Raw genomic sequence first — 26,263 nt, 5'->3', positions numbered from 1 at the left:
GAGTCCGATAGCAACGTGAAACAAACAAACATCATCAGCAAACATGAGAGAAGACAAATCGTTAATAAAAGATGCAGCAGTACTACCCTGACCACCCATAGGATTTGTTCTGAGACGAATGTTGGTTTCCTGATCTCAAGTGGACTGTGAATGAGTGATTTTGTGATTTTACGCCGCTTTTAGCAATATTCCAGCAATATCACGGCGGGGGACACCAGAAAAGGGCTTCACACATTGTACCCATGTAGGGACTCGAACCCGGGTCTTCGGCGTGACGAGCGAACGCTTTAACCACTAGGCTACCCCACCGCCCCCAGCTCAAGTGGAGCTCAGTCATTCTATCGTTGGAACGTCCCACATGCAATCGTTTGTGATGTCATGAACAATTATTGGAAAACGTACAACTTTCTGGATAACTTCTGGTTTATTGCATATAGCGATGTTTCTATGTAGATTTTCACACCATTATCAAGCTGATAGGTGACGGCAACCAAGTAAGGAGAGTTATATCTGCAGAATATGTAGTAAGCAGATTAACATTTCCATCAGATAATAGATAACAAGTGGCATACAGATGACTCGCTGAAGTTAAATGAACAGAAATAACAAATAGCACACAGGTACTGAAGCCGGATGTACAGTAAGGATAAGGATTAACAGGAATAAAAAGTTGTCACAAGCTCCTTTAAGTTAATGTTACGTTAATCTTACCGTCAGCATAACGAACTCTTTGGCTGTGAGTAATCTGGGCGTGTGTAAGTTCAACGTGTCATCTGTGTGACGTGACGTCACTTTTTTAATTGTGACGGCATAAAGCTAGGTCTTCTTATTCACTGGCCGTATAACTTTTAAAAACTCTAGATAAATTTACATTTTTTTACAAGACAAAAAACATTTAATTGTTCTTGGTGTTCTTAATTTAGGACCACACGGAAACGAAACATAGAAGTGTTTAGTTCATAAAGATTTTATACATGTAAATATAATGATCGTCACCAGGTCGCTAAAGTTTCAGTCAAATTACAAAAAAAGCATGTCGATATAGTCTTGTGTGGATGTGCGCACAAATAATTTTGTGAGAAACATTAACCTGGCTTTCAAATTGTTCAAAGTGAATTTCACTCGGATCTTGCATGTGTTTGGGGCGGATGACACTGTTTTGGGCAGGAAACGCTCAACTTTTAAAGTACACCGGGTATCATCACTATTTGATCGACACATTGATATAAAAAAACATCTGATGAGTTATCTATTACCTGACCCGTGAAGGTCCGGGGTAGAATAGGTCTTCAGCAACCCATACTTGCCGTTAAAGTCGACTATGCTTGTCGTGAGAGGCGATTAACGGGATCGGGTGGCCAGGCTCGCTGACTTGGTTGATGCATGTCATCGATCCCAAATGAGTGGATCGATGCTCATGATATCAATAACTGGATTGTTTGGTCCAGACTCGATTATTTACAGACCGCCATCATATAGCTGGAATATTGCTGGGTGCGGCGTTAAACACACGAACCAACCAACAATCACTCATCACATTACAGATCCAGGATGTATTCCTTACATAATCACATTTTGAGAGGCGTGATAATGTCTGCTACTTCAACGCTGCTGATATAGAGTATTCAGCATGTCACACATCCCTTCCACAAATGTAACAATGCTTATAGTTTACATTAATCGCAATGCGCCATAGGACGTTTCCATTCCTGTGAGCCAACATGTAGTCCCTCCTACTGCCGCCAAGGGTGTAGAGTAGTCAGCATGTCACACATCCCTTCCACAAATGTAACAATGCTTATAGTTTACATTAATCGCATTGCGCCATAGGAAGTTTCCATTCCTGTGAGCCAACATGTAGTCCCTCCTACTGCCGCCAAGGGTGTAGAGTAGTCAGCATGTCACACATCCCTTCCACAAATGTAACAATGCTTATAGTTTACATTAATCGCATTGCGCCATAGGAAGTTTCCATTCCTGTGAGCCAACATGTAGTCCCTCCTACTGTCGCCAAGGGGATAGCCCGGAGCCCAGGGAAAGAACGTCATATTGCGGCCATCATGAAATACCCAGTGCCCTTCATTTGCTGCGTCCGACCCATCGATGTAGTAATTGCAAGGCTTAGTGTCTGCAAATAAGAGTGTATCAGTATATTTAATGCTTGACAGAAACACAATTAATACAGCATCAACTATTTGTGTATTGTTGAAATGAATATATGTTTGATTGTCTCGGCATATCAATCGCACATCCTTTTATGTTTTGATACATTTTGCATGCTACAACACTACTGCTTGGGATGTTTTGTTTGTCATACCAATGTTTATTCTGCAACCTTACATTTGCATTGATGTATTTATCCTATCCTGGTTGTTTACAATACAATAAAAGTTTGTTTGTTGGTATGTTGATTAATGCTGCACTCAGCAATATTCAAGCTATATCACGGCAGTCTGTAAATAATCGAGTCTGGACCAGACAATCCAGTGATTAAAATCATGAGCATCGATCCACGCAAATGAATTCGATTACATACATCAACCAAGTCAGCGAGCCTGACCACCCAATCCCGTTAGTCGCCTTTTACGACAAGCAGAGTCGCCTTTTACGGCAAGCATGGGTTGCTGAAGACCTATTCTACCACGAACCTTCACGGGTGTCAATTCATCGCAATATGGCTGCAATATTGCCGATGCGATGTACAATTTTAACTAACTCACTCACTCACTCACTCACTCACTCACTGGTGTCAATACAAAAAAAGCGACAAAAACCCAGGCCATGGAGTCCTCTGTCAATATAGTTTTTTTCTCGGGTCCTTAAAAAAACAGGTGTTAACCTCGTGAAAATTTTATAATTGTATAGTGTTTGATATGTCACTTGTCCCAACTTCCTTGATCAAACAGTGCTTACATGTAGGGAAGCCTTTCATGTAGGGTAGCCATACTTTAGAAGAGTGAGTGAGTGAGTATTTATAGTCACATCGGCCATATTTCTTCCATATCGTGACAGCAATTTTACTAAAAAAATCCATTTAGACTACATTAAAACCTGTCATCAAAGGACAGTAAAATTACTAGACTTACCACAGATATCTATTTTTAAAACTAGCATTTGATCCTAAAAAGCTTTTATCAAACAGAACAATACATTGTAAAAACGGGCTATAGTTCACCAGCTATTGAATGTAGATCACCATACTAGAGACCATGGGGACTTATAGTACCTTTGCTACCTGCATGGACCCCAGCAGGATTTACATCATACCTTCAGTCGCTGGCGATTATATGTATGTTTAGCCGTCAATTAAAACTAACGAATATACTACTGTTAAAATCGTGGTGGGCTTAACTTTACAGTGTTTAACCCTCTTCAAGGATACCGCAACAATCAATCTCAGTTGCTAATTTAATCTACCAATTTTAAAACATTCAAAGTTTATCACACGTATCATCAAAACTTCTCAATCAAATCTATTTCCTTTAAAAAAAAAACCCAATTTAACGAGAATCAATACTATTAAAAAGATCCTTTATGGATGATGCTTTGAAATATTTATCCCCTGTGATGGCAAAATCAATACTGTCAAGCAGGACATGTTTGACTGTGATACTCGAGCTCTCATCACAATGGATACAAAATGGAGGATCATCACTTTTCAATAAACATTCAAGTGTGTACCTGCTATGGCCAATACGACATCGTTGTATAATGACCTCATCAAATCTGGACCGACAACCCAAGTAGGTGTAGCCAATAGTTGGTTTAATTTCATGTAATTTATTGATACCTACTTGGGTGTCACACTTCTTTTGCATCAGATCTCGGATGTAACATCTGATGAGAGGTTTTATATCGGTCTATGGGATACGAAGTGGCGTCACAGATTTGTTGAGTGCTGCTTTTGCAGCAGAATCAGCCATTGTGTTCCCAGTGATTCCAACATGGCTGGGTAACCAACCGAAAACGATGTCGTATTGGCCTGTAGCAAGATCATTAAACAATTCAATAATTTCTATTAAAAGTGGATGTGTGGCAGACATGTTTTTAATAGCCTGGTGGCAAGAAAGAGAATCTGAAAAAATTATGAACTGTTTATGTTTAGATTGGCTGTTGATGTATTTGAGTGCTGTCAAAATAGCATTTGCTTCTGCTGTAAAAATAGAACAGTTATTTGGTAATCGGGATAAATTAGTCCTTGATCCAATGACAGTGGCGCTGGCAACAACGTCCCCATCTTGGATCCATCTGTAAATATAGATTTGAAAGTATCATATGTGCTTCGTTATTCATGATATTGTTGTTGATAAATAAGTTGATTTGTGTCAGATTTCTTTAGTTTAGTTAATGTAAGGTCCGACTCTGGCTTTAAAAACTGCCATGGTGGAGAAGGGAAAAGCTGAGATGATTTTGTTTGGTAGAGATTTTCGTATAGAGGATTAAAAACACAGTCATAAGCTGGATTGGATTTCGAAGAACGTAATTTAGATATTGCAAAGATAATATAATGCGACGTTGTCGAAGGGACGGTTCATCAGCCTCCACATACAGACTTTGTATCGGCGAAGTTCTGAAGTGAGTGAGTGAGTGAGTGAGTGAGTATTCCAGTTATATCGTGGCGTGTCAGCTTAATGTGGGAGGAAGGCCCGTTTACCACTTCGGTGAAACCCACGAGCACGGGTATGGTGATGACAAACCTAGAAACATAATCGGGGCGAACCGGGATTCGAACCCACAATCATAGGTTTCTGGCGTGCCCAAGGGACGCAACTCTGCACAGCGAATCGCGGCGGCTTAGACGACTGGGCCACCCGTGCCCCCGCGAAGTTCTGAAGTTTCCAAGGCAAAGCCTCAGGCCTTGATGGTGAAAAGGGGCCTAGAATTTTTAAATTGCTTTTACAAGCTCCACCATAAATGATGGAGCGATAATCTAATTTGGAGCGGATAAGTGCTCTGTATAGTTGAAGGAGGGTTTTCTGATCTCCTCCCCACTTAGAATTTGAGACAACTTTTAGTAAGTACAGGGCCTTCAGACACTTATTCTTAAAATATTTAATTTGAGGCAGAAAAGTCAAATGGTGATCGAAAATTATACACAGGAACTTGGCTTCTTTTACAACTTTAATACGAGTGTTATCTAAAATTAGTTCTGGATTTTTATGCGGTTTACATTTTCTACAAAAAGGAATGCAGTTTGTTTTAGATTTTTAGTATTTAAATCCGTTTTCCAAAGACCATTTCTGGATTTTATTTAAACATAGCTGCAGTTGCCTTTCGATTGTATGCATGGTTTTGCCACGACAGGAAATATTAAAATCATCCACAAAAAGTGATCCATCAATTGAATCATTCAAAACTTTCGATAAGCTATTAATTTTAATGCTGAATAATGTGACAGACAAGATACTACCTTGTGGGACACCCTGATCCTGATTATAATGATTAGACAGGGTAGAACCCACGCGGACTTGAAATTGTCTGTCTGTTGTTAAAAAGTTGGATCTAAACTGAGGCAAACGACCTCGCAGTCCAAAGTTATGTAAATCTTTTGAAATACCATGTTTCCATGTAGTGTCATATGCTTTTTCTAGATCTAAAAAGATAGACACGGCATGTTGTTTGTTTATTATGGCATGTTTTACTAATGATTCTAAACGCACTAGATGATCGATAGTACTTCTGTTCTTACGGAAACCACATGGTATATTTTTAATGAGATTATTGGTTTCTAAGTACCAAATAAGTCGATTATTTATCATGGTTCCATGGTTTTGCAAACGCAGCTTGTCAGTGAGATCGGTCGATAATTCGATGGATCTGTGTAATCACGTTCTGGTTTAGGTTTTGGAACAACAATGGCATCAGGCCAAGACGGTGGAAATCGCCCTGACGTCCAAATTTCATCAAAAATATTTAACAGTGATTGCAAACATGATTCTGATAAGTGCTTCAGGAGTTGATAATGTATGTTATCAGCTCAAGTAGAAGTATCGTGAGCCTGTCCTAGTGCAGTGTGTAGTTCATGAATAGAAAATATTTCATTGTAATCTTCCCCATTATCTGAATTAAAATTAATAGGTTTCTTTTCCTGCTGTTTTTGGTATTTTTGAAATTGAGGCACATAACTGGAAAAGGAAGACTGTTTGGCCAAAGTTTCACCCAGTTTATTTGCAATATCAGATTTATCGGTTAACAACTCATTCCAATTCTTAAGATGGTGAATACCAGATTTAGATCCCTTACCTTCGATTTTTTTAATCAGGTTCCATACCTTGGACATTGGCGTACGTGAATTTATTTTTGACACGTAAGCTTGCCAAGACTTGCGTTTATTTTGCTTAAACGTATGCCGTGTTTAAGCATTTGCAGTTTTGAATTTATTTAAATTATGTACCATAGGATGGCGACGGAAAATATGTTCAGCTTTTCCCCGTGCCTTCCTAGTTTGTTTGCAAGTATCATTAAACCATGATTTACGGATGTGTGGATTTACAGAGGACTTGGGAATGCATTCATCATCTATATTATAAAGTTCATCAGAGAACACTTTTATTGAATCAGGAACATCAACGAAACGATCAGGATGTAATTTGCTCGTACAGAGTAACTTGAATAAAGGCCAGTTAGCTTCAGTGAAATTTCATCTTGATGATGGTGGAACATCAGATGGAGTTATTGTTTGAAGAATAGTCGGAAGAATATTCGGAAAATTATCACTTCAACAAAGGTCGTCGTGGACTGACCATTCGAATTCATTTAGAAGCTCAGAGTTGGTAAGTGATAGATCAAGAGATGAATAGGTTGGTTGGTTGGTTTGTTGTGTTGCTGTAGGTTCAGATGAAGGATTCTTTGTTTGAGAAGCAGATGTTGCTAGCAAGGGGCTACTTTGAGACATCTGGGTGGAATCGTCTAGTGTAATCTGAGCATCCTTAACCTATGAGATAACAGTTTGAGTGCAGGATGCGGATACTTTTACAACTGGAGTTGGAGCAGACACGGCAGCTGAAATGTTTTGGTGAAAGGTATTTGGGATCGTAGAAATAATTTTTTGGCTTCTATGAAATATTGTTGGTACATTTGATTTATATTATTTTTGATTCACGATCAAAGACAGGACAGGATTTTGATGAGGACATGTGCTGCCCTTCGCAGTTGGCACATTTGATGTCATTTGTGCAATCCTCTGAACTTTTATGAGTTCCATTGCAACGAAAGCATCTTGTCATGGCAGTGCAAAATTTGGCTCCGTGGCCGAACTTTTGGCATTTGTAACACAGGAGTGGATTGGAGACATACACCTCCACTCCGATGTTAAAATATCCAGCCTTAATGTTTTGGGGGATAGCAGAGAGGGAAAAAGTAAAAAGGTACGTTTGAGTGTTGACAATACTTCCATCCTGTGTTTATCTGGTAAAGCGTTTAACTGGTTTGACAATTCATGACCTATTTCATCCTCTGTCATGTCTGCGAGACAGCTAACACGATCTCGTACAATACCAATGCTGGAATTAAGTGATTTGTGTGTAGAAACAACAACCTTTGTGTTAACAAATTGCTGGATACTCAGCAGATTAACAGATTATTGCTTCCGATCACACTCAACAAGGATTGAACCAGAACGAAGACGGGTAACGTTCTTTACTTCCCCACAGATGCTTTGAACTCCCTTAGAAATAACAAATGGATTAAGTTTGTAAGGATTGTCATCAGCGGATGCGATGACATTGAACCTTGGCCAAGAATCAGCCACTTGTGAAGGCACATCTTCATCAGATGAAAGAGAATCTGCATGTCGACGTTTGTATGCTTTTGATGAACCAGAGTGTAGATTTAAAGACATGGTGAGATAATATGTTTCAGCATCCCTGCTCCCCTCCCGCCATCGAGTGTCCACAAGGACGGTGCTACAGTGGAAGCCAGGCTGCAACACCAGGGCTACAGTGGTGGTATACTCCAGCAAATACAACACGAATAGCTACATTTGTCTACCAAAAGAAATGTCCAGTTGGTTCGGCACATGACAGAACATTGGAGACATGTAGAATTCGGAGGTTGTCATCACCAGATTTGCTCATGAGCCACCGCCTTCTGGCATAGGACTCTAGGCAATATTTACATAAGTATATTATCATATTTCATAAAAAAATGGTTTGATATATATCTCTGAGGTGACACTTTTCAATGCACAGGGCATGGCGTTACCAGCCAGTTGATAGAACCGGGCCCATTCTACCGCCCGTCTAGGTGAAATTAGGGTCGAAGTGGTGTGTTAACAGTAAAACTCTTTTGCCTCTGGAAGATGCGCATCAGACGACTAAGCTACCCGTGCCCACACATGCTTATGAAAAAATCAGAATTGTACAGTAGACAGCATGTATTTCTAATGATTATATACTCACACGCAAAAGAAACGCAAGTGGTTTTAAGCAAATAGGTAACCAAACACGGAACCATAAATTGATACGAGTTTTAGCATGTAGTGAAGCCTGATGGTGTTATCAATATTTTTGGTTGCATTTTGCAAGCCCCGAGTAAAAACGCACATAAAAAACGAATCGCCAAAACGCACCATTTCAATGAATATGTGGGTATCATGCACCCATTTCTCGCGAAATCGAAAATGCACGAACTGTCACGAACTGTAGTGGGTATATAACAGTGGCCGATTCTTAGACCTACCACTGCTTGGTCAACAATGCCATGTCTAAATCAAATTCAGATAAACCAGGTTATCGGACGTTTGGAAGCTGGAGAGTCTGTCCAAGATGTTGCCCGTCATTTAAACGTTAACATAACCACTATTTACCGTCTCCTGCATCGGTACAATGCTACACAGACCACAGATGACCTTCATCGGAGCGGTCGTCATAGGGTCACAACACTTCGTCAAGATCGGCAGATTACCCGTCAACACCAGCGACATCCGTTCCTGACTGCAAGTGAAAGTGCTCGACAGAGCATAGGGAAACATAATCGACACATTAGCCGGGACACTGTGATCCGACGTCTCCGTTCTAACAACCTCAGATGTCGCTGACCAGCACGTCGTCCTGTTCTCCAGCAACGGCATCGACAAGCACGATTTCAGTGGGCACAGGGTCATCACAATTGGCGTCTTCGTGAGTGAAGGCGTGTAATCTTCTCCGATGAAAGTCACTTTTGTGTCTCCCATGCAGACGGAAGAGTCAGAATTTGGCGGCGTCGAGGTGATCGTTTCGCTGACAGAAACGTTGTGGCAAGGGATCTATGGGGTGGACCTAGCTTCATGATATGGGCAGGGATTGGACTTAATGCGAGACTTGGACCCATGTGCTTTCTGAATGTTTGTCAAGATCGGGGACACGGCGTCACTGCTCAGCGGTATATCGACCCAAGTGATTCCCACGTTGTTCCATTTTTTGCACAACATCAACAACACCTTTTCAAGCAGGACAACGCTCGTCCCCATGTTGCCAGAGCTACCATGGCCTTTCTGCAACAACACAACATGCGTGTTCTACCGTGCACAGAGCTCAGCCCTGATCCGAACCCCATTGAACACTTGTGGGATGAGGTTCAAAGGCGTCTGCACAATGTGCGCCAAGTCAGATGAACTGCTGATGAACTACGCACAGCTGCTCTGGATGTGTGCAGGAGGATCCCTAGGGCCTTCACAAATCGTCTGATCCACTCAATGTTCAGGAGATGTGTGGCAGTGATCAATGCTAATGGTGGTTACACCAGGTATTGACTGACATTTGGGGTATTGACCCGAAACTGTGTAAGCCCTTAACATTTGAAAAAAACAATTATGTCATCTGCCTTTTAATCCATTAAACTGTCTTCAGTCAAATTTTTGTCAATCTTGCCCTATTAGTATTTCTTGTCTTTACTGTTGAAAATAAATAACATGTATACTGCGTAATCGACTTGCGTTTCTTTTGCGTGTGAGTATAGATAGATTTCTGTCGCTTTTATTAAAAACAAAAATCATCACTGAATGTTTTGAAATCTAATGTTTAAAGCTAGCACGAAATACACTCTTGAAAAAACAGAAATGCATAGTTAAAAAATAAGGATATTTATTAAGCGGATGTAAAAGTATCTACACAGAATAAGCGTGAACACAATCAAATGAAATTAGACACGGTGATCGACAAAAGCATTGTCAGCATTAATTCAGTTCAGTCATTGCACATGTGTAGCCACAAGTGGGCGTCATGGTCAGTACCTGGTCACACCACCTCTTGCAGCCGTCACTGCTCGACACCTCCTTGGCACAGATTGCACAAGTCGTCGGATGTTTTCGTGGGGAATTCTTCGCCATTCCTCCTGTAAGGCGTTGGCTCGTTGTGCCAGTGTGTGGTGACGCTGGTGACGTTGACGGACGCGTCGATCAAGTTCGTCCCACAAGTGTTCAATCAGGTTGAGATCAGGCGATTTGGACGGCCATGGAAGGACAATGACAATCTCATTAACAAGGAAATTAACTGTTGCACGTGCTGTGTGGGGCCGAGCGTTGTCATGTTGGAACAACTCCCTCTGGCGGTCCAAAGTTGGGAGGAGGTGAGGACGCAGAATTTGGTCTATGTATTGGTCTGCTGTAAAATTGACCTTGACAACAATTAACTGTGATCTACCCGTGTAGGATATGGCTCCCCACACCATGACACTCTCTCCACCACATCGGTCCACCTGTCGAACGCAGTTCGGTGCAAAACGTTCATGTCGACGTTGGTTTACACGTTGTCTTCCATCCCGTCGTTGAAGAAGAAAACGTGACTCATCGCTGAACCAAACGCATTGCCAGAGCCCCATGCCTGTACTCTGTTGCACCTCCGGACACATCGTTGATGGTGTAGACGTCGCAAGACAGGTCCAACTTTTGGTCGTCTCGCTCGAATTTCCACTTCCTTCAGACGATTTCTTATGGTTTGGTCGGAAATTCTTCTCATACCAGGCACTTGTCCTGCAGTATCCCTTGCTGTAGCAAATAGATTCCGAAGGTGATGCAACTGGATGTACCGATCCTGAGCAGGGGTGGTCACTCTTGGTCTTCCTCTTCTGGGATGATCTTGAGTCGAATTAGTGCGGGAAAGTCGAGATATGGTGCTTTGGTGAATGTTGCAGTGTCTTGCAATTGCAGACTGGGACTCCCCTGCTTCCAAACGTCCAATGGCGATATTTCGGTCAGCTGCAGATAATTTTGGCATTTTTCGATTTCCGTTCACGTCAGAAAATTCGTAATGAACTGATGAATTTGGTACGGTCTTTTATAGTCACTGTCTCTACTCTTGTTTCCAACACTTTGCATGTGCATTGTGCTGAAAAGTTTTCTGAAAGCAATTTCCGTGCATCCTTTGCATTTTTGCTGATAAACGTTTACCAAAAACATTTTGAGATGTGTTTGTGCGTAGGGCACAACAAACATGACATGATTAACGGGAATCAAACATACGAATTGTCTTTATGACAATTGCTGGGGAAAAAGTCCAATTGGAATTCTCAAAACACCTATGCGTTTCTTTTTTAGAAGTGTGTATATATCAGTCTGATAGAAGACTTTGTGTAAACGTGCATACAACAGTAAGAGTGAAATATACAAACCTGATGACGAGGTGATCTGCTTGACTAAGTGGTTCTGCTTGTTCTCACTGTCAATGACAACAAGGTGTTCTCCTCTGGACGTACAGTCAGCTAGACCATCGTCATACAAGATCGTCTCAGGATGAAGCTGGTAACAGAGGATGAGGAGGCGGTTGTGGACGTAGCCAGATGGACAATCACCTGAGACAGACAAGGGCACTGATCATCCTTATGTAAGAAAGCAAATCCCGGAAATATGATACCATCGTGACTGGTTACAGAATGTCAAAAACATTTTAGGAAACACATATGTATCTCAACTGTATTGATGATAAGTACAAATATAATAGTATGATAGCACTGTCTGCCATTTATTAAGTGCAGCCCACAGTGAACACAACGTTACCGCATTGACTGGGCACGAACATTTCAGACTGATTGATGAGGCGATGGATCCCTATTAAGATAGAACTTAGGAACTGTGTCATGGGTCGAACCAGCCTTGCACTTCTTTAAGATATCATGGCTTTCATGTCTGTATTTTCTTGAGTATGACACCTTTGTAGCCCTGATGTTGCAGGCTGGCTTCCGCTGCAACATCGTCCTTGTTGACACTCGATGGCGGGTGGGGGTGTTGAATTTTATTATTACACCTAATATCTACAAACACAATCTGGTTCATCAAAGAATAACAAACGCAGACACACTGACTGCATTTCGTCTGACGATGAAGCTGCCGCTCCAAATACTGTTTCTTGGCCTCGGTTTATAGTCATTGCATCTGCTGATGGCAATCCATTAAAATTAAACCCATTTGCTATCTCCAAGGGCATTGAAGGTGCCTTCGTATATGTAGCAGTTCACTCCTGGTTGAATGTGCACACAGACAGCAATTTGTTAACATTAATGTTGTTGTCTCTGCACAGGACACTCAACTCCTGTGAGGGTATCATAAGGGATTATGCTCGTTGTCTCGCTGCCATGAGCGAAGAAGAGATTTTGGCTGAACTTAATGACCAAGGTGTTACTGCTGTAAATCGTTTCACCAAAAAACAAAATGACAGAATTCATAAAACTAACACTAACTTGTACACCTTTGATCTGCATAAGCTTCTAAAGTCTCTCAAAGTGAGTGAGTGAGTGAGTTAATGCTTTACGTCTCATCGACAATATTTCAGCCATATCGTGACGAGAAATAATACATTTTTAATACATATATTTAAACAAAATAAAAACCTGTCATCGATGGACAGTAAAATAACTTGAATATCACTGATTAATATTTATAACTAGCATACAACTATAAAAAGATATCACTATAAGTAACGGTACAATATCAAAAAGGGCTATAGATCGCCAGCAGCTCAAGGTAGATAATCATGCTAGGGTCCATGGGGACTTACAGTACTTTCGCTACCTGCATGGATCCCAGCCGGATTTACACCATCCCTTCCGCTGTTGGGGATAAATGACAAATGTAGCCAAAGTTAAATGAACAAATATGCTATGATTAAAATTGTGGTGGAAACATAAGATCCTTGAGCGATGAAACTTTGAAATTGTAATCCCTTGTGCTAAAAACAAGTCAATACAGTCAAGCAGGACATGCTTGTCACCTTTTAACAAATATTAGTGAGTATATCGAGAATGGCCAATACGACATCGTCTTAATACGACCTCTTCAAATCTGGACTGACAACTAAAGCAGGTATAACCAATATTTGCTTTCATTGCATGTAATTTATTTATACCCACTTGGGTGTCCCACTTCTTCAGCATGATGTTACATCCAATAACAGGTTTATAATCACTGTATGGTATAAGAAGATTTGTTTAGTGCTGCCTTAGCAGCAGCATCAGCCAAAGTGTTACCAACGATCTCAACAATGCTGGCTAACGAACAAAAGACGATGTCGTATTGGCCAGTTGCAAGATTATTGTGTAATTCGATTATTTCAAGTAAAATTGGATGCTGACACGACATATTTTTTATTGCTTGAGGACAGGACAACGAGTCTGAAAAAATAATAAATTCCTTATGTTTAAACTGGCTATTGATATAGTTTAGAGCAGTTGATATGGCCATTGATTCTGCTTAAAATTGAAGAGTCATTTGGTAATCTAGTTGATATAGTTCTGGATCCAGTGATGGTGGCGCTGGCAACACCACCTCCATCCTTGGATCCATCTGTAAATATTGATTTGTAAGTGTTAATTCACTTCTTAACTGATTGTATTCTTGTTGATATTGTAGTTGATTAGTGTCAGATTTCTTTAGTTTAGATTATGTAAGTTCCACCTGTGGCTTAACCAATTGTCAAGGAGGAGAAGAAAGCAGGCGGAAAGAAGATATATTTTCAAGTTCATTTTTTGCAGCAGAAATGAAAGGTTTAATTCTTATTCCTAGTGGTGGAATAAGGGATGACTTTTTATTGAAAAGATCTTCATAAAGAGGATAAAAAACGCTGTTGTAAGCTGGATTAGACTTATTTGAAGATAATTTAGTTAATTCTTTTACGACATTAATTGGAGTTCCAGCTAGATGTAATTCTGGTTCGCTATGTGGTTGATATTTTCGACAGAAATGGATCAATCTGATTAAAATCAGACCTAAGTTCTCGCTACCGCTAAACAAAGATCTGAAGACATCCCATTAGGGGACACGTCAGAACGCCCTTTCATCCGACCAATCAGAGCGTCGCTTACCAGATTATGAAAGTGACAGTCAGAATGTGATTTCTAATCTTGCAACCTCGAAAACTTTAACACAGGGTATTCCGAGCGATAGCTACGGTTTTAATGACTGAATCCATACAATCTAGACTATCTATTAGCCATTCAAGAATGTTCTTTTGTTCAGGTTTCAAATTTGTAATCAAGAATTTGTCAAAATATGTTTCAAAGTGTAGTCGCCAATTTGAAATTAGTGCCGTAAAGCCCGAGAAAGCTGCCTTCTGATTAGTCATGCCATTGGTCAGTCAAAGTTCGTGCAAGGTCGGTCTGACCTGACCCGTACTGGGATGTTCTCAGATCTTTGTTTAGCGGTAGTGACAACTAAGATCTGATTTTAATGAGATTGGAAATGGATACAATTAGTTTAAAGCCGTTCTGCCTAAACACTGACTTTATTCAGACAAAGTTGCAACTGTCTTTCAATTGTGTGCATATTTTTACCTCGACATGATACATTAAAATCGTCAACAAATAACGAACCATCAACAGTAATTCAAAACCTTAGCTAAACTATTAATCTTTATATTAAACAACGTGACTGATAATATGCTAACTTGGGGCACACCTGGATCTTGATCGAATTCAGACAAGGTGGATCCGTCACGTACCTGGAAATGCCTATCTGTTAAAAACTGTGATATAAAATTAGGCAAACGACCTCTCAACCCCATCTCATGAAGATCCTTTAAAATTCCAGGTTTCCAGGTCGTATCATACGCTTTTTCTAAATCAGAAAATATAGATACGGTGTGTTGTTTATTGATGATAGCATTTTTAACAAATGATTATAATCTAACCAAATGGTCAATAGTACTATTTTTCCTAAAACCGCATTGAATATTTGTTATAAGATTATTTGTTTCTAAGTACCATATCAATCTATTATTGACCATTCTTTCCATGGTCTTACAAACAAAGCTAGTTAGCGATATTGGCCTATAATTTGAAGGATCAGTGTGATCCCGGACAGGTTTTGGTATTAGAATGATAACAGTATTCCGCCATGACGAAGGGAAATTACCAGTTGTCTATATATTATCAAATATATTTGATAGTGTTTCTATACAGGAGTTGGGTAAATGTTTTAGAAACTGATAGTGGATATTATCAGCACCTGTAGCAGTGTCATGAGCTTGTCCTAAGGCAGTATTTAGCTCATGTATGGAAAAAACGTCATTATAATCTTCACCATTTTCAGAGTTAAAATTAATTTTCTTTCTTTCTTGTTGGTCTTTAAATTTCTGAAATTTTTGTACATAATTTGCTGATGAAGAATGTTTAGCTAACGTTTCTCCTAATTTCACCACATAAAACTCCTTAGATGTGATAGCGGTGTCTTCATCTGCTCATGCTAAAAATAGGCCAAGTTCAAAGGTTACGACCTCGTGAAACGAGAGCAAAACCTGATTACCCATAAGCCCTTCTTCATCATGGTCTCATGCTAATCACACGTACGTATCTCGCTGGAGATATTTTGTGAGTATACGAGGAAAATATGAGTAGTAAACAAACTAATATCCCCAAACAACCTTCAAAAGGTTCAGGGGATCATGACAAACCTCCCGAAAGTGGAGCAGTCAGTCAAGTGTCATTAAATCTGGCCAGTACGAGCCACGATGACGACAACGTGGGTCTGATGGTTAGATCTACTAACTGGGGTACTTCCCAGGGGGTCAGTAACGCAGGCAAGAAAGATCACTTACCTAAAGGTTATAGAATTCCTAGAAAAAGGTGAATTAACCACAGGATTGATCATGATATCTCAGACTGGTCTAGCTCTAGCGAGTCAAGTTCGAGTGACAGTTCGACTGACAGTTCGTCTGATAGTGACGAGCGCGATGTGGTTGATAGTTATCATCTGCCTGGCACGTTTTCAGGGCCGGATGCGGACGACTATATCGAACCCTCACCAAAAAGAGGTCGATTTTCAAACGTTTGTGTCAATAAAGTTGATAAACCCCGCTCTGAAAATGGTCATGCAACTGTAGCCGGTTTAGCTGGACCAGTAGATTAATATGTCCCATTTTCGATCACACAGGCAGAATCAGATTCTTGGTCCTTGCCAAGCCATCTGTCTAATCATCTCAATACTCAGTTCTCTACCTTCAAAAAAGATAATGTGTTGAATGAGATTATTCTTGATGATCACCCCATACCTGATGAGCAATGTTTGACTGCTCGCCTGGATGTGTATTTAGATGATCTTTTTGAAGCACTGGACAGGTCATATGAGAAAAAAAACAGATTTCTCTTTGCAGTTTATTCAAAAGAGAATGTTACATGTCATGGGTCCTTTGTCCCATTTATGGGGAAATCTTGACAAAATCAGACATGAATCTGAAAGCTCAAAATCCAGAACATCCAGACAGTATGTTACCAGAAATAGAAGATCTAAAATCAGAAAAGTTTCCTTCCCCAGAAAATATTTTGAGGGGCAGAATAACACATTTCTACACCAATTGGGCAAAAAATACTCTAGACCCATGGATTCTTCAGACCGTTCAGGGCTTTTAAATCGAATTCATTCAAAAGCCTATCCAGAGAAAACCACCTCCACCGTTAACTTCTTCTCAGGTGAACCAGGTTGTTCTGGAGATTGGGAACATGATGATGAAAGTGGCGATAAAAGAGATTCTTCCGTGTGTGAATCTGGAGGATTCACAATATCAGTTTTTGAGTCCCATGTTCGTAGTTCCCCCAAAAGACGGGGGTCAGAGACCAATACTCAATGTGAAAAAACTGAATGCTTTCATTCCATACATTCATTTCAAGATGAAAAGCCTTTCACCAATGAAGGATGTCATTCAGGAAAACGATTATATGTGCAAACTGGACCCAAAGGATGCATACTTCAGCATCCCAATTGCCAGGCACCAGAGGAAATTCCTCCGCTTTCAATGGAAGGGGCGATTGTTTCAGTTTCTCTGCCTTCCATTTAGCCTAGCACCAGCTCCACGGACGTTCACCAAATTGCTGAGTCCTGTGGTAAGTATTGCAAGAAGAGCAGGTATTCCGATGATCATATACCTAGACGATATGATTCTCTGTGCCCGCAGGCCTGAGAGTCTAGTTTGTTGCCTGGAGAGTCTCTTGTATCTTTTGAAGAACCTAGGTTTTATTATCATCAAAGAGAAATCTGTTCTTGCTCTGTGTCGGAAACTCAACTTTCTGGGTTTCGAGATAGATTCTCATTGTCTCACTCTAACACTTCCCGAGAAGAAAGTGACGGACATCCTTCAAAGATGTCACAGGATACTGAAAAAAACCAGTGGTAAAGATTCAAACACTGGCCACTTTGTTGGGAAAGCTTTCAGCATCAAAGAGAGTTACTGTTCCAGCCCAGTTACACTGCCGGTTCCTACAAATGCAATCATCACGGGAACTATTGGAACATCAGAGCTACGAACACAGGGTCAAACTTTCCAGGAAATGTGTGCAAGAAATTCGCTGGTTGGTAGACAATCTGTCGACCTTCAACGGCAAACCCATTTCAGCAATCCACCCAGATTTGATATTACAAACAGATGCTTCCAAGCTGGGGTGGAGGGCAGTTTGCAATCAAGACAGGACTGGAGGTCGGTGGAGTCTGGAGGAGAGCAAATTCCATATCAATGTTCTCGAACTGAAAGCAGTTCTACTCGCTCTTCAGTGTTTCTGCAAAAGTCAGTCAGGCATGTCCCTTCTGGTCCAGGTAGACAACCGCACAGCAGCCTCTTATGTGAATCGTCAGGAGTGGGGGGACAAAGTCTCATGTTCTAGTCACAATAGCCAAAGAAATATGGGACTTTTGTCTCCAGAGAAAGATAGCACAGTATCTACCGGCAAGGAGAACATCATTGCAGACTGGGAGAGTCGCCATTTTGAAGATTCGAGCGATTGGCTCTTAAATCGCAAGGTGTTCAAACAGTGCAATCAGAGACTTGGCCCTCACTTAATAAACCCTTTTGCATCCCGCCTCTCACATCAACTGGAGAAGTATGTCAGTTGGAGACCAGATCCCCAGGCAACTTACATAGATGCATTTCAGTTGGAATGGAAGGGGTTGAGAGGTTATGCCTTTGTCCCATTCTCCATGATCGGGAGATGTCTGTGGAAAGTAAGGAGGGAGGGGGCAGAACTGACCTTGATAACTCCAGTGTCGCAGGGCCAGGCGTGGTACCCTGTCCTGTTGGAGATGTCATTGGAGTGTCCAATACTTCTACCAGTGTGGGCCCACTTGCTGGTAGCCAACAGGAAACTGCTATTAGCAGCCTGGAGGGTTTCAGGAACCTGGTCACTTCAGGAGGCATTTCGCAAAAAACTGCCGAGCTTTTGTCACTCTAGCAGAGACCAGGGACGCAAGGAGCTTAAAACTCCTCCTGGAAGAGGTGGTCTTGCTGGTTTGTATGAACGGCAAATCAATCCCTTTTCAGCCTCTTTGGAACATTTCCTAGAGTATCTAACCCACATGTATGAAAGTGGATCTGAATACAGAACCGTTAACACTAGCAGATCAGCTTTGTCTGCCTTTAATCCTTACATACATGGCTACCCAGTTGGTCAACATCCTTTGACCAAGAAACTTATGACAGAAACCTCCAAGTCCTCGATACCACCAAACTTGGAATGTAGGCGTGGTCCTGAACAATATTGGTAATATGCCTGAAAATGGTAAATTATCAGATAAGCATCTGACAGAGAAACTAGCTCTCTTGTTGATGCTTATATCAGCAAGTCGATCAGCTGAACTTACTTCCATGAACGTAAAGTTCACATCTGACAAGGGCGACAAAGTTGTCTTTCTTTTGACTGCTCTGTGTAGTGCAGTGTATCAGAGACTACCTTGACCGCACATTCCTGTGGAGGAAGGATGGTGATAGAGATAAGTTATTACTCAGTTATGTGAAACCCCACAAACCTGTATCCGCAGCTACAGTTGCTAGATGGGAAACTAATGTGATGAAGGATGCTAGACACCGCTATCACATCTACTTCGTTTTATTAATGAAATTATAATTTCAGTTCACACATTACATGTGCTTATGAAATTAACAATTTATTGGCTATATCAGATTTATCAGTTAATAAAGTGTCACATTCTTTAAGATAGTGAACACTAGATGTTGAACCTTCACCTTTTATTCTTTGTACCATATTCCAAACCTTAGACAATGGTGTATGTGAGTTTGTTTTAGAAACATAGTTCCGCCAAGCTTGGCATTTATTTTGTTTGAATGTACAACGAGCTTTTGCATTTAAAATTTAAAATTTGTTTAAGTAATGGACAGTAGGGTGATGGCGAAAATACTTCTCTGCCTTTTTCCTAGCTTTCCTATCTTGTTTACAATTGGTGTTAAACCATGGTTTATGTATATGTGGATTTGTAGAGGACTTTGGTATACATTCTTCAGCAATCTCATTTAAAATGTCTTAAAAAACCTGCACAGGATCATCAACATCACTTAAACATTCAGGTCTGAGTTTATTTGTGCATAATGTCTGAAATAAAAACTAGTTAGCTTTTGTAAAATTCCATCTCGTTGATGGTGGAATATCAGATGGATTTATTGTTTTAATGCTAGTTGGGAAATGGTCACTTACACAAAGGTCATTGTGGACTGACCATTCAAACTCGTTGAGTAGGTTGGAATCAGTTATAGATATATCTGGAGAAGAGTGGGTTCCAGTTGCAGGATGCAGGTAAGTGCTTGAATTATCATTAAATATACAAAGGTCATTATTGTAGATAAAATTCTCAATCATTTTACCTTTATTGTTAGTGTTTGTACCACCCCAGAATGGGTTGTGGTCATTTAGATCACCCATGATTACACAGGGCTTGGGGAGTTGATCATAGAGATCTTGAAGGTCAGACAACTGAAGAGCTGACGAAGGCAAAAGATACAAAGAGAACAGAATAAAAGCAACGTTCAAGGTAAGTCGCACTGCAACGGCAACACTTATCCTTAGTGTAACAGGACTATGAATAACATCATGCTTTACAATAATTGAAGATCCTCCAGTGGCCCTATCCCCAGGAGGAGAAAAGGAATGATATGCTTGAAACTGACGTAAATTAAAATGATCAGTCTGTTTTAGATACGTTACCTGTAGGCAGAATGCTGATGGTTTATAATCCTGGACTAACAGATATAATTCATTGAAGTGAGTCTTCAGTCCTCTACAATTCCACTGTCTTATTATGGGAATAAACTATCTTTTCGGGGGATTAATTAGGGATCTACCCTGCACTTTCTTTGAGGGCGAACAGCTATGTGCCCTGGGATGGATATTGTCAGACACATCCATGTCTTCAAGTGATGCAAACTTATTGAATATCTTGATTGGATTTTCTGATCCCTTTGGGGCTCTGTCACTTTGATAGGTCTTTGAAGGTTCAGGTCTAGGTTTCAGTTTGCTTTTAACACTTTGTTTTACATTTGTATGAGAAATATGTTGTAAAGCTGACTGAGGTGACGATTGTTTCTTTGTTGAATTGTGATCGCAAGATGACTCAGACTGAATTGGAGATGTGTTTGGAAGTGAATCTGCAGTTTGTGTGGACTGTTCCGTTTTTACCCATGTCAAATTGGTTTGACAAGTTATTGAGGATGTGGTGACTGGCGGATTGGTTACTTTAGTGTGTGTTTGATTCAGAAGGTGTTCTGGTGATGGAAGTGTAGGATTCTTTTGGTTCAGTGGTTTGGACAAGTTTTTTTGCATCTGCAAAACTAATGTTTCTGGTGAATTTTATTTTGTTTATCTCCAGTTGCTCTTTCTACACCGGGGCAAGTGTTAACACCATGTCCGAACTTCTGGCATTTGAATCAGCGAAGAGGGTTGGGAATGTATACTCAACCACAAAAGTTCCTGTGACACCAATATTTTAGTGTATTTTTCAAACAAGTAAAGTTTGGTTTTCAATATTTTAGTACATATATGGAATCAAGTCACAAAAACGCAACTGCTACAGAAAAGCATCCATTCCATGCAAAAGTTGACTTTTATGCAAGCCCCATGCATTTCACTACCAAAGAATGGGTATTACAACATGTGCGTTAACGCACATTCCATATACTTTGTTTAGCATCGTGCTGACAACAACTATTCAGAAAAACGACAAAATTACGCAATTATTCAACTTTACGAAATGCCATGCCTGTCCGAAAATGAGCGTCTGGTAGCCATTGGTATGCTTGAAGCAGGCTGGAGTCAACGTCATGTTGCAAGACAATTTAACGTCCACAGAAACACCATTTGGTGTTTATGGCAACGTTGGCAACAGAGAAATGCAGTCAGAAACCATCCTCGGAGTGGCAGGCCACGCGTATCCAGTAATCGACTGGATTCGAACAACACACCTATGAAATCGATTTCAGCCAGCAACAGTGACTGCAAGAAGCATCCCTGGCCTTCGACAAATATCTTCACAAACCGCCTTCGACAAATATCTTCACAAACCGTGAAGGGATTGTCGCCAGAAGGCCCGCCTGACGTCCCATTTTGACAGGTACCCACCGTCAAGCACGTCTACAGTGGTACAGACAGCGTCTACGCTAGACGGCCATGCACTTTAAACACACAAATGTATCATCAAATGTCTTTAAATCTATAGACTAGCATTATATCTACCTATATACTACTTTATAGTGTCTCAATTCGCTGTATTTAAAGAAAACAAGGGGCTCAAAGTGAAGCCCTTTTCCCTCTACATTCTCAACATAGTCTCTATCAGAAGTGTTTTACTTGTGTTGGGTCCGACTTGGCCCGGGCTGTCAAAATCAACTTAAACCTCACAGATGTATCATCAAATGGATCCAGATCTTTCGATTAGTATTATATCTACCTAAATACCACTTTATAGTGTCTCAGATCGGTGTACTTAAAGAAAACAAGGGGCTCAAAGTGAAGCCCTTTTCCCTCTACATTCTCAACATAGTCAATATCAGAAGTGTTTTGCTTGTTTTGGGTCCGACTTGGCCCGGGCCGTCAAAATCAACTTTAAACATACACATGTTTCTTCAAATGTGTTTACATCTATAGATTAGTGTTATATCTTTACAACTCTGTGTGAAAGTCTCATCATGTAGTAAACTTTCGAAAGAGTGCATGCTCTGTAATATGCATGCTTTCGACTATGACAGCCACGTTATTTTACATTGTGAAGCGCTGATATCACAAAGAAATGCGTTTTGTTCTTCTCTTATTGACATACTTGACGTTCAAAAATATGTTGATCTTGAAATGCAAGATGAAACAGATATGTTATCAGTCTTATTTGGGGCTGAAACAAAATTTACTCACAATCTGGATCAACACACCTGGGAAACTATTATACTTCAATTCTCCTCGTATCTGTACAAACTACACTTGGTGGAGACTCACCAACTGCCCACTCTTGGTTAGTTAGTTATGTTGGAGATTTTACGCACGTTTTCCGACTGTAGCGTATTTCGCACACGGTGCCCACTCTTACATGATTGGAGACTCAAATACTGCCCACTCTTACATGATTGGAGACTCACCTACTGCCCACTCTTACATGATTGGAGACTCACCTACTGCCCACTAGTACATGATTGGAGACACACCTACTGCCCACTCTTACATGATTGGAGACTCATCAACTGCCCACTCTTATATGATTGGAGACTCATCAACTGCCCACTCTTACATGATCGGAGACTCACATACTGCCCACTTTTACATGATTGGAGACTCACCTACTGCCCACTGGTACATGATTGGAGACTCATCAACGGCCCACTCTTACGTGATTGGAGACTCACATACTGCCCACTCTTACATGATTGGAGACTCACATACTGCCCACTCTTACATGATTGGAGACTCACCTACTGCCCACTCTTACATGATTGGAGACTCACATACTGCCCACTGGTAGACGGATTCGAGTGTACCGACGTTGAGATGAACGTTACGTCAATCATTGTGGAAGAAGATCATGGAAGAAGATCGGTAAGGGGGCGGCAGCGTTATGATATGGGCTAGGATTCCAGCAGGACAGAGGCCCCTTTTTATAGTGGTAGAGGGAAATCTTAATGGACAGCGCTACCACGACGAGATCATCTGCCCTGTTGTTCTACCGTTTTTGCGTCGTCATGGCCCAGCCATTACCTTTCATCATGACAACGCCCAGCCTCATATTGTTCGACTTGTTCAGCCTTCTCTTCAACAAAACAACATGAATGTCATCCCTTGGCCGGCTCGCTCCCCTGATCTCTCACCAATCTAGCACATTTGGGATGAGATGGATCGGGGCCTTCGACGTCAACCACGTGTTCTACAGACACTCCAGGAACTTCAAAAACATGCTCCAGCAGATATGGACAGATATCCCACAGGACTTTGTGCGACGCCTGGTCCATTCCATGAGACGAAGATGTGTTGCTTGCATCGGAACCAGAGGTGGATACACACGCTATTGATTTGTAAATTGACATTTTGGCATATTGATGTTTTTTTAATGAAATCACGCATTTTCTGAAGTCAGTATGGCAAATTAAACCATTTGAACACTTACATGAGTCTTTTATCTGTTGCATCCGAACTATTTCAGATTTGGTTTAAAACATAACTTTGCATTAAATCTTATTCAATGTCACAGGAACTTTTGTTGTTCAGTATATGTCATATAAGCATACACTTATACTCCAAATCGTTGAATTACATAATGATCTTGCCACTAGCCAATACGACATCGTATTTTGTTGGTTACCGAGCCATGTTGGAATCATTGGTGACACAATGGCCGATGCTGCTGCAAAAGCAGCACTCAACAAATCTGTGACACCACTTCTGATCCCATACAATGATTATAAGCCAGCTATCAGATGTTACATCCGAGATCTAATGCAAAAGAAGTGGGACACCCAGGTGGGTATCAATAAATTACATTAAATTAAACCAACTATCGGTTATACCTACTTGGGTTGACAGTCCAGATTTGAAGAGGTCATAATGCGACGATGTCGTATTGGCCATAGCAGGTACACACAAGAATATTTATTGAAAGGTGAGGATCCTCCATTTTGTATCCCTTGTGATGAAAATATCACTGTCAAGCATGTCCTGCTTGACTGTATTGGTTTTTCCATCACAAGGGAGAAATATTTCAAAGCAGCATCCATAAAGGATCTTTTTTTCAAATACATGCTCATTTAATTATCGTTTTTATAAAGGAAATAGAATTAATTAATAAATTTTGATGTAGAAAGTAAAGTATTTTATAAATTGGTATTATATGATTTTAACTGAGATAGTTAGTGGCAATATCCTTGAAGGGGGTTGAAGTATTATTAAAATTATTGTCCCTCTGAAAGAGTATGTAAGCCAACATAAATCAAAGTATTTTTATGTCTACCAGTGTTTTATTCGTAGAATATTTGTTTGTTTTAAATCTCCGGCTCAACCCTGTCAATAATCACCAGCTACTAAAGGGATGGTGTAAATCCTGCTGGGGTCCAGGCATATAGCCAACTTTTATAGCCCAATTTTATCTATTGTAATGTTATGAATAGTCATATTTTATGGTTATCTACTAGTATTAAACATATGTCTGTGATAATCTTCTTGTTGTCCTTCATCTACAGGATTGTATACAGTTCACATATATTTTATGAAGGTCAAATTTTGTCTCGTCACGATATGGCTGAAATATTGCCGATGTGACGTTGAATAGTAACTCACTCACTCACTCACTCATAGCATAGTTCATACCATCAATGTTGCTCTGCATTCAATGAAGTACATGTTGCATTATTGCTTCTAAAACCATTCGCCTACACACCTCAATGAAATAATGAATATATCCTCACCTGTTGAGACGCTGTAGTACACTGTACCCGTCTCTTGTTCTCCGTCCTGCGGCGACATGAACAGCACGTCATGGAGTTGACACCGTCGATGTTGCCGTCTGTAGAATACAGACACACAAGCCCCATTCTGGAGACAGTGATCAACGCATCGGACGCCACTAATTACGTTTGAAAATTCACTTAAGATATTGATATTTACTATAAAGTCTGCCATCTTTGTGCTTTTAGTTCCTCGTCCAGTTCCAATAAAGGCTGATGTGTAGGTACCCGTTAGAAGGATTATCAGAGCTACCAACATCTTTTTCGCACTCATCAACGACTGAAGTCACTGTCATCTAAAGACCTATTCAAGGCATATGAATCGCTGATTCACTTATCGATTCAATGCAAATGAAGATGGGAATGTACTGAAAAGGTTATTAATTATCTTAGGAGACAAGAGTGTTTTTCGTGCTCATCAACTAATGAATTGTTCAAACTAAATGCACTTTAGGTAAATGTTTACAATATGAACATATGTTTGTGCAATCACCAAGGGAGACATGTCGTGGTTTCACTTATGGATTCAATGCAGATAAAGTGGTGGGGATGTATTGATAAGGAGATGTGGTTTATCTAGTGCTTGTCTATGTATTGTTAAGCCATATGTATTGAAGTGTCTTTAAGTTTTAGAGATCTATTTGCAGTTCTTTACAAGTTTAATCAATAAAAAGCATCTACTTAACAGAATAAACATCCTCGGATATTTGACGAAACAGATCCCATGGGGCGTAAGATGCAAACTGATAATTAAACTTCCTTGAACGGATCACTAAAGTCAACCAATAGTTAACATGTGGGAGAGCTAGGGCCACTGACATTGGGGCTCTTTGATACTGTAAACTCATTATGTATTCTCTTATATTACCAATAGAAAACTTTGGAACAAGAAAAAGATGGCGTTATGTTGGCTTTAAAACTTTTAATATATCACAGCGGTCAGGCTTTTGTTGACAGTGCAGGTAGCAAAGGTACAGTAAGTACCCATGGTCTCCAGTATGGTAATCTATCTTCAGTGGTTGGCGATCAATACCCCGGTTTTATCATATCTCGTGTATTGTTACATCTTTTTTCAGTTCCATGAGGGGCGGTCGGGTAGCCTAGTGGTT

General features: G+C 40.4%; 1 protein-coding gene across 1 annotated transcript; it reads right to left on the bottom strand.

Annotated features, from left to right (window-relative positions):
• Positions 1-1,901: 1,901 nt before the first annotated feature.
• On the bottom strand, positions 1,902-25,428 carry LOC139446167 (perlucin-like). Its single transcript, XM_071227469.1, has 3 exons — positions 25,116-25,428; positions 11,587-11,766; positions 1,902-2,128 (listed from the first exon to the last, which is right to left on the bottom strand). Exons 1-3 carry the CDS (start codon positions 25,426-25,428, stop codon positions 1,902-1,904), a joined length of 720 nt encoding a protein of 239 aa, XP_071083570.1.
• Between the last annotated feature and the right edge of the window lie 835 nt (positions 25,429-26,263).

Source organism: Haliotis cracherodii, unplaced genomic scaffold (assembly GCF_022045235.1).
Source record: "Haliotis cracherodii isolate W230 unplaced genomic scaffold, xgHalCrac1.p SCAF_6, whole genome shotgun sequence".
In the NCBI taxonomy this organism is placed as follows: Eukaryota; Metazoa; Mollusca; class Gastropoda; order Lepetellida; family Haliotidae; genus Haliotis; species Haliotis cracherodii.
Note: the sequence above shows the minus strand (reverse complement) of the source record. Positions and strands in the feature narration are given on the sequence as shown.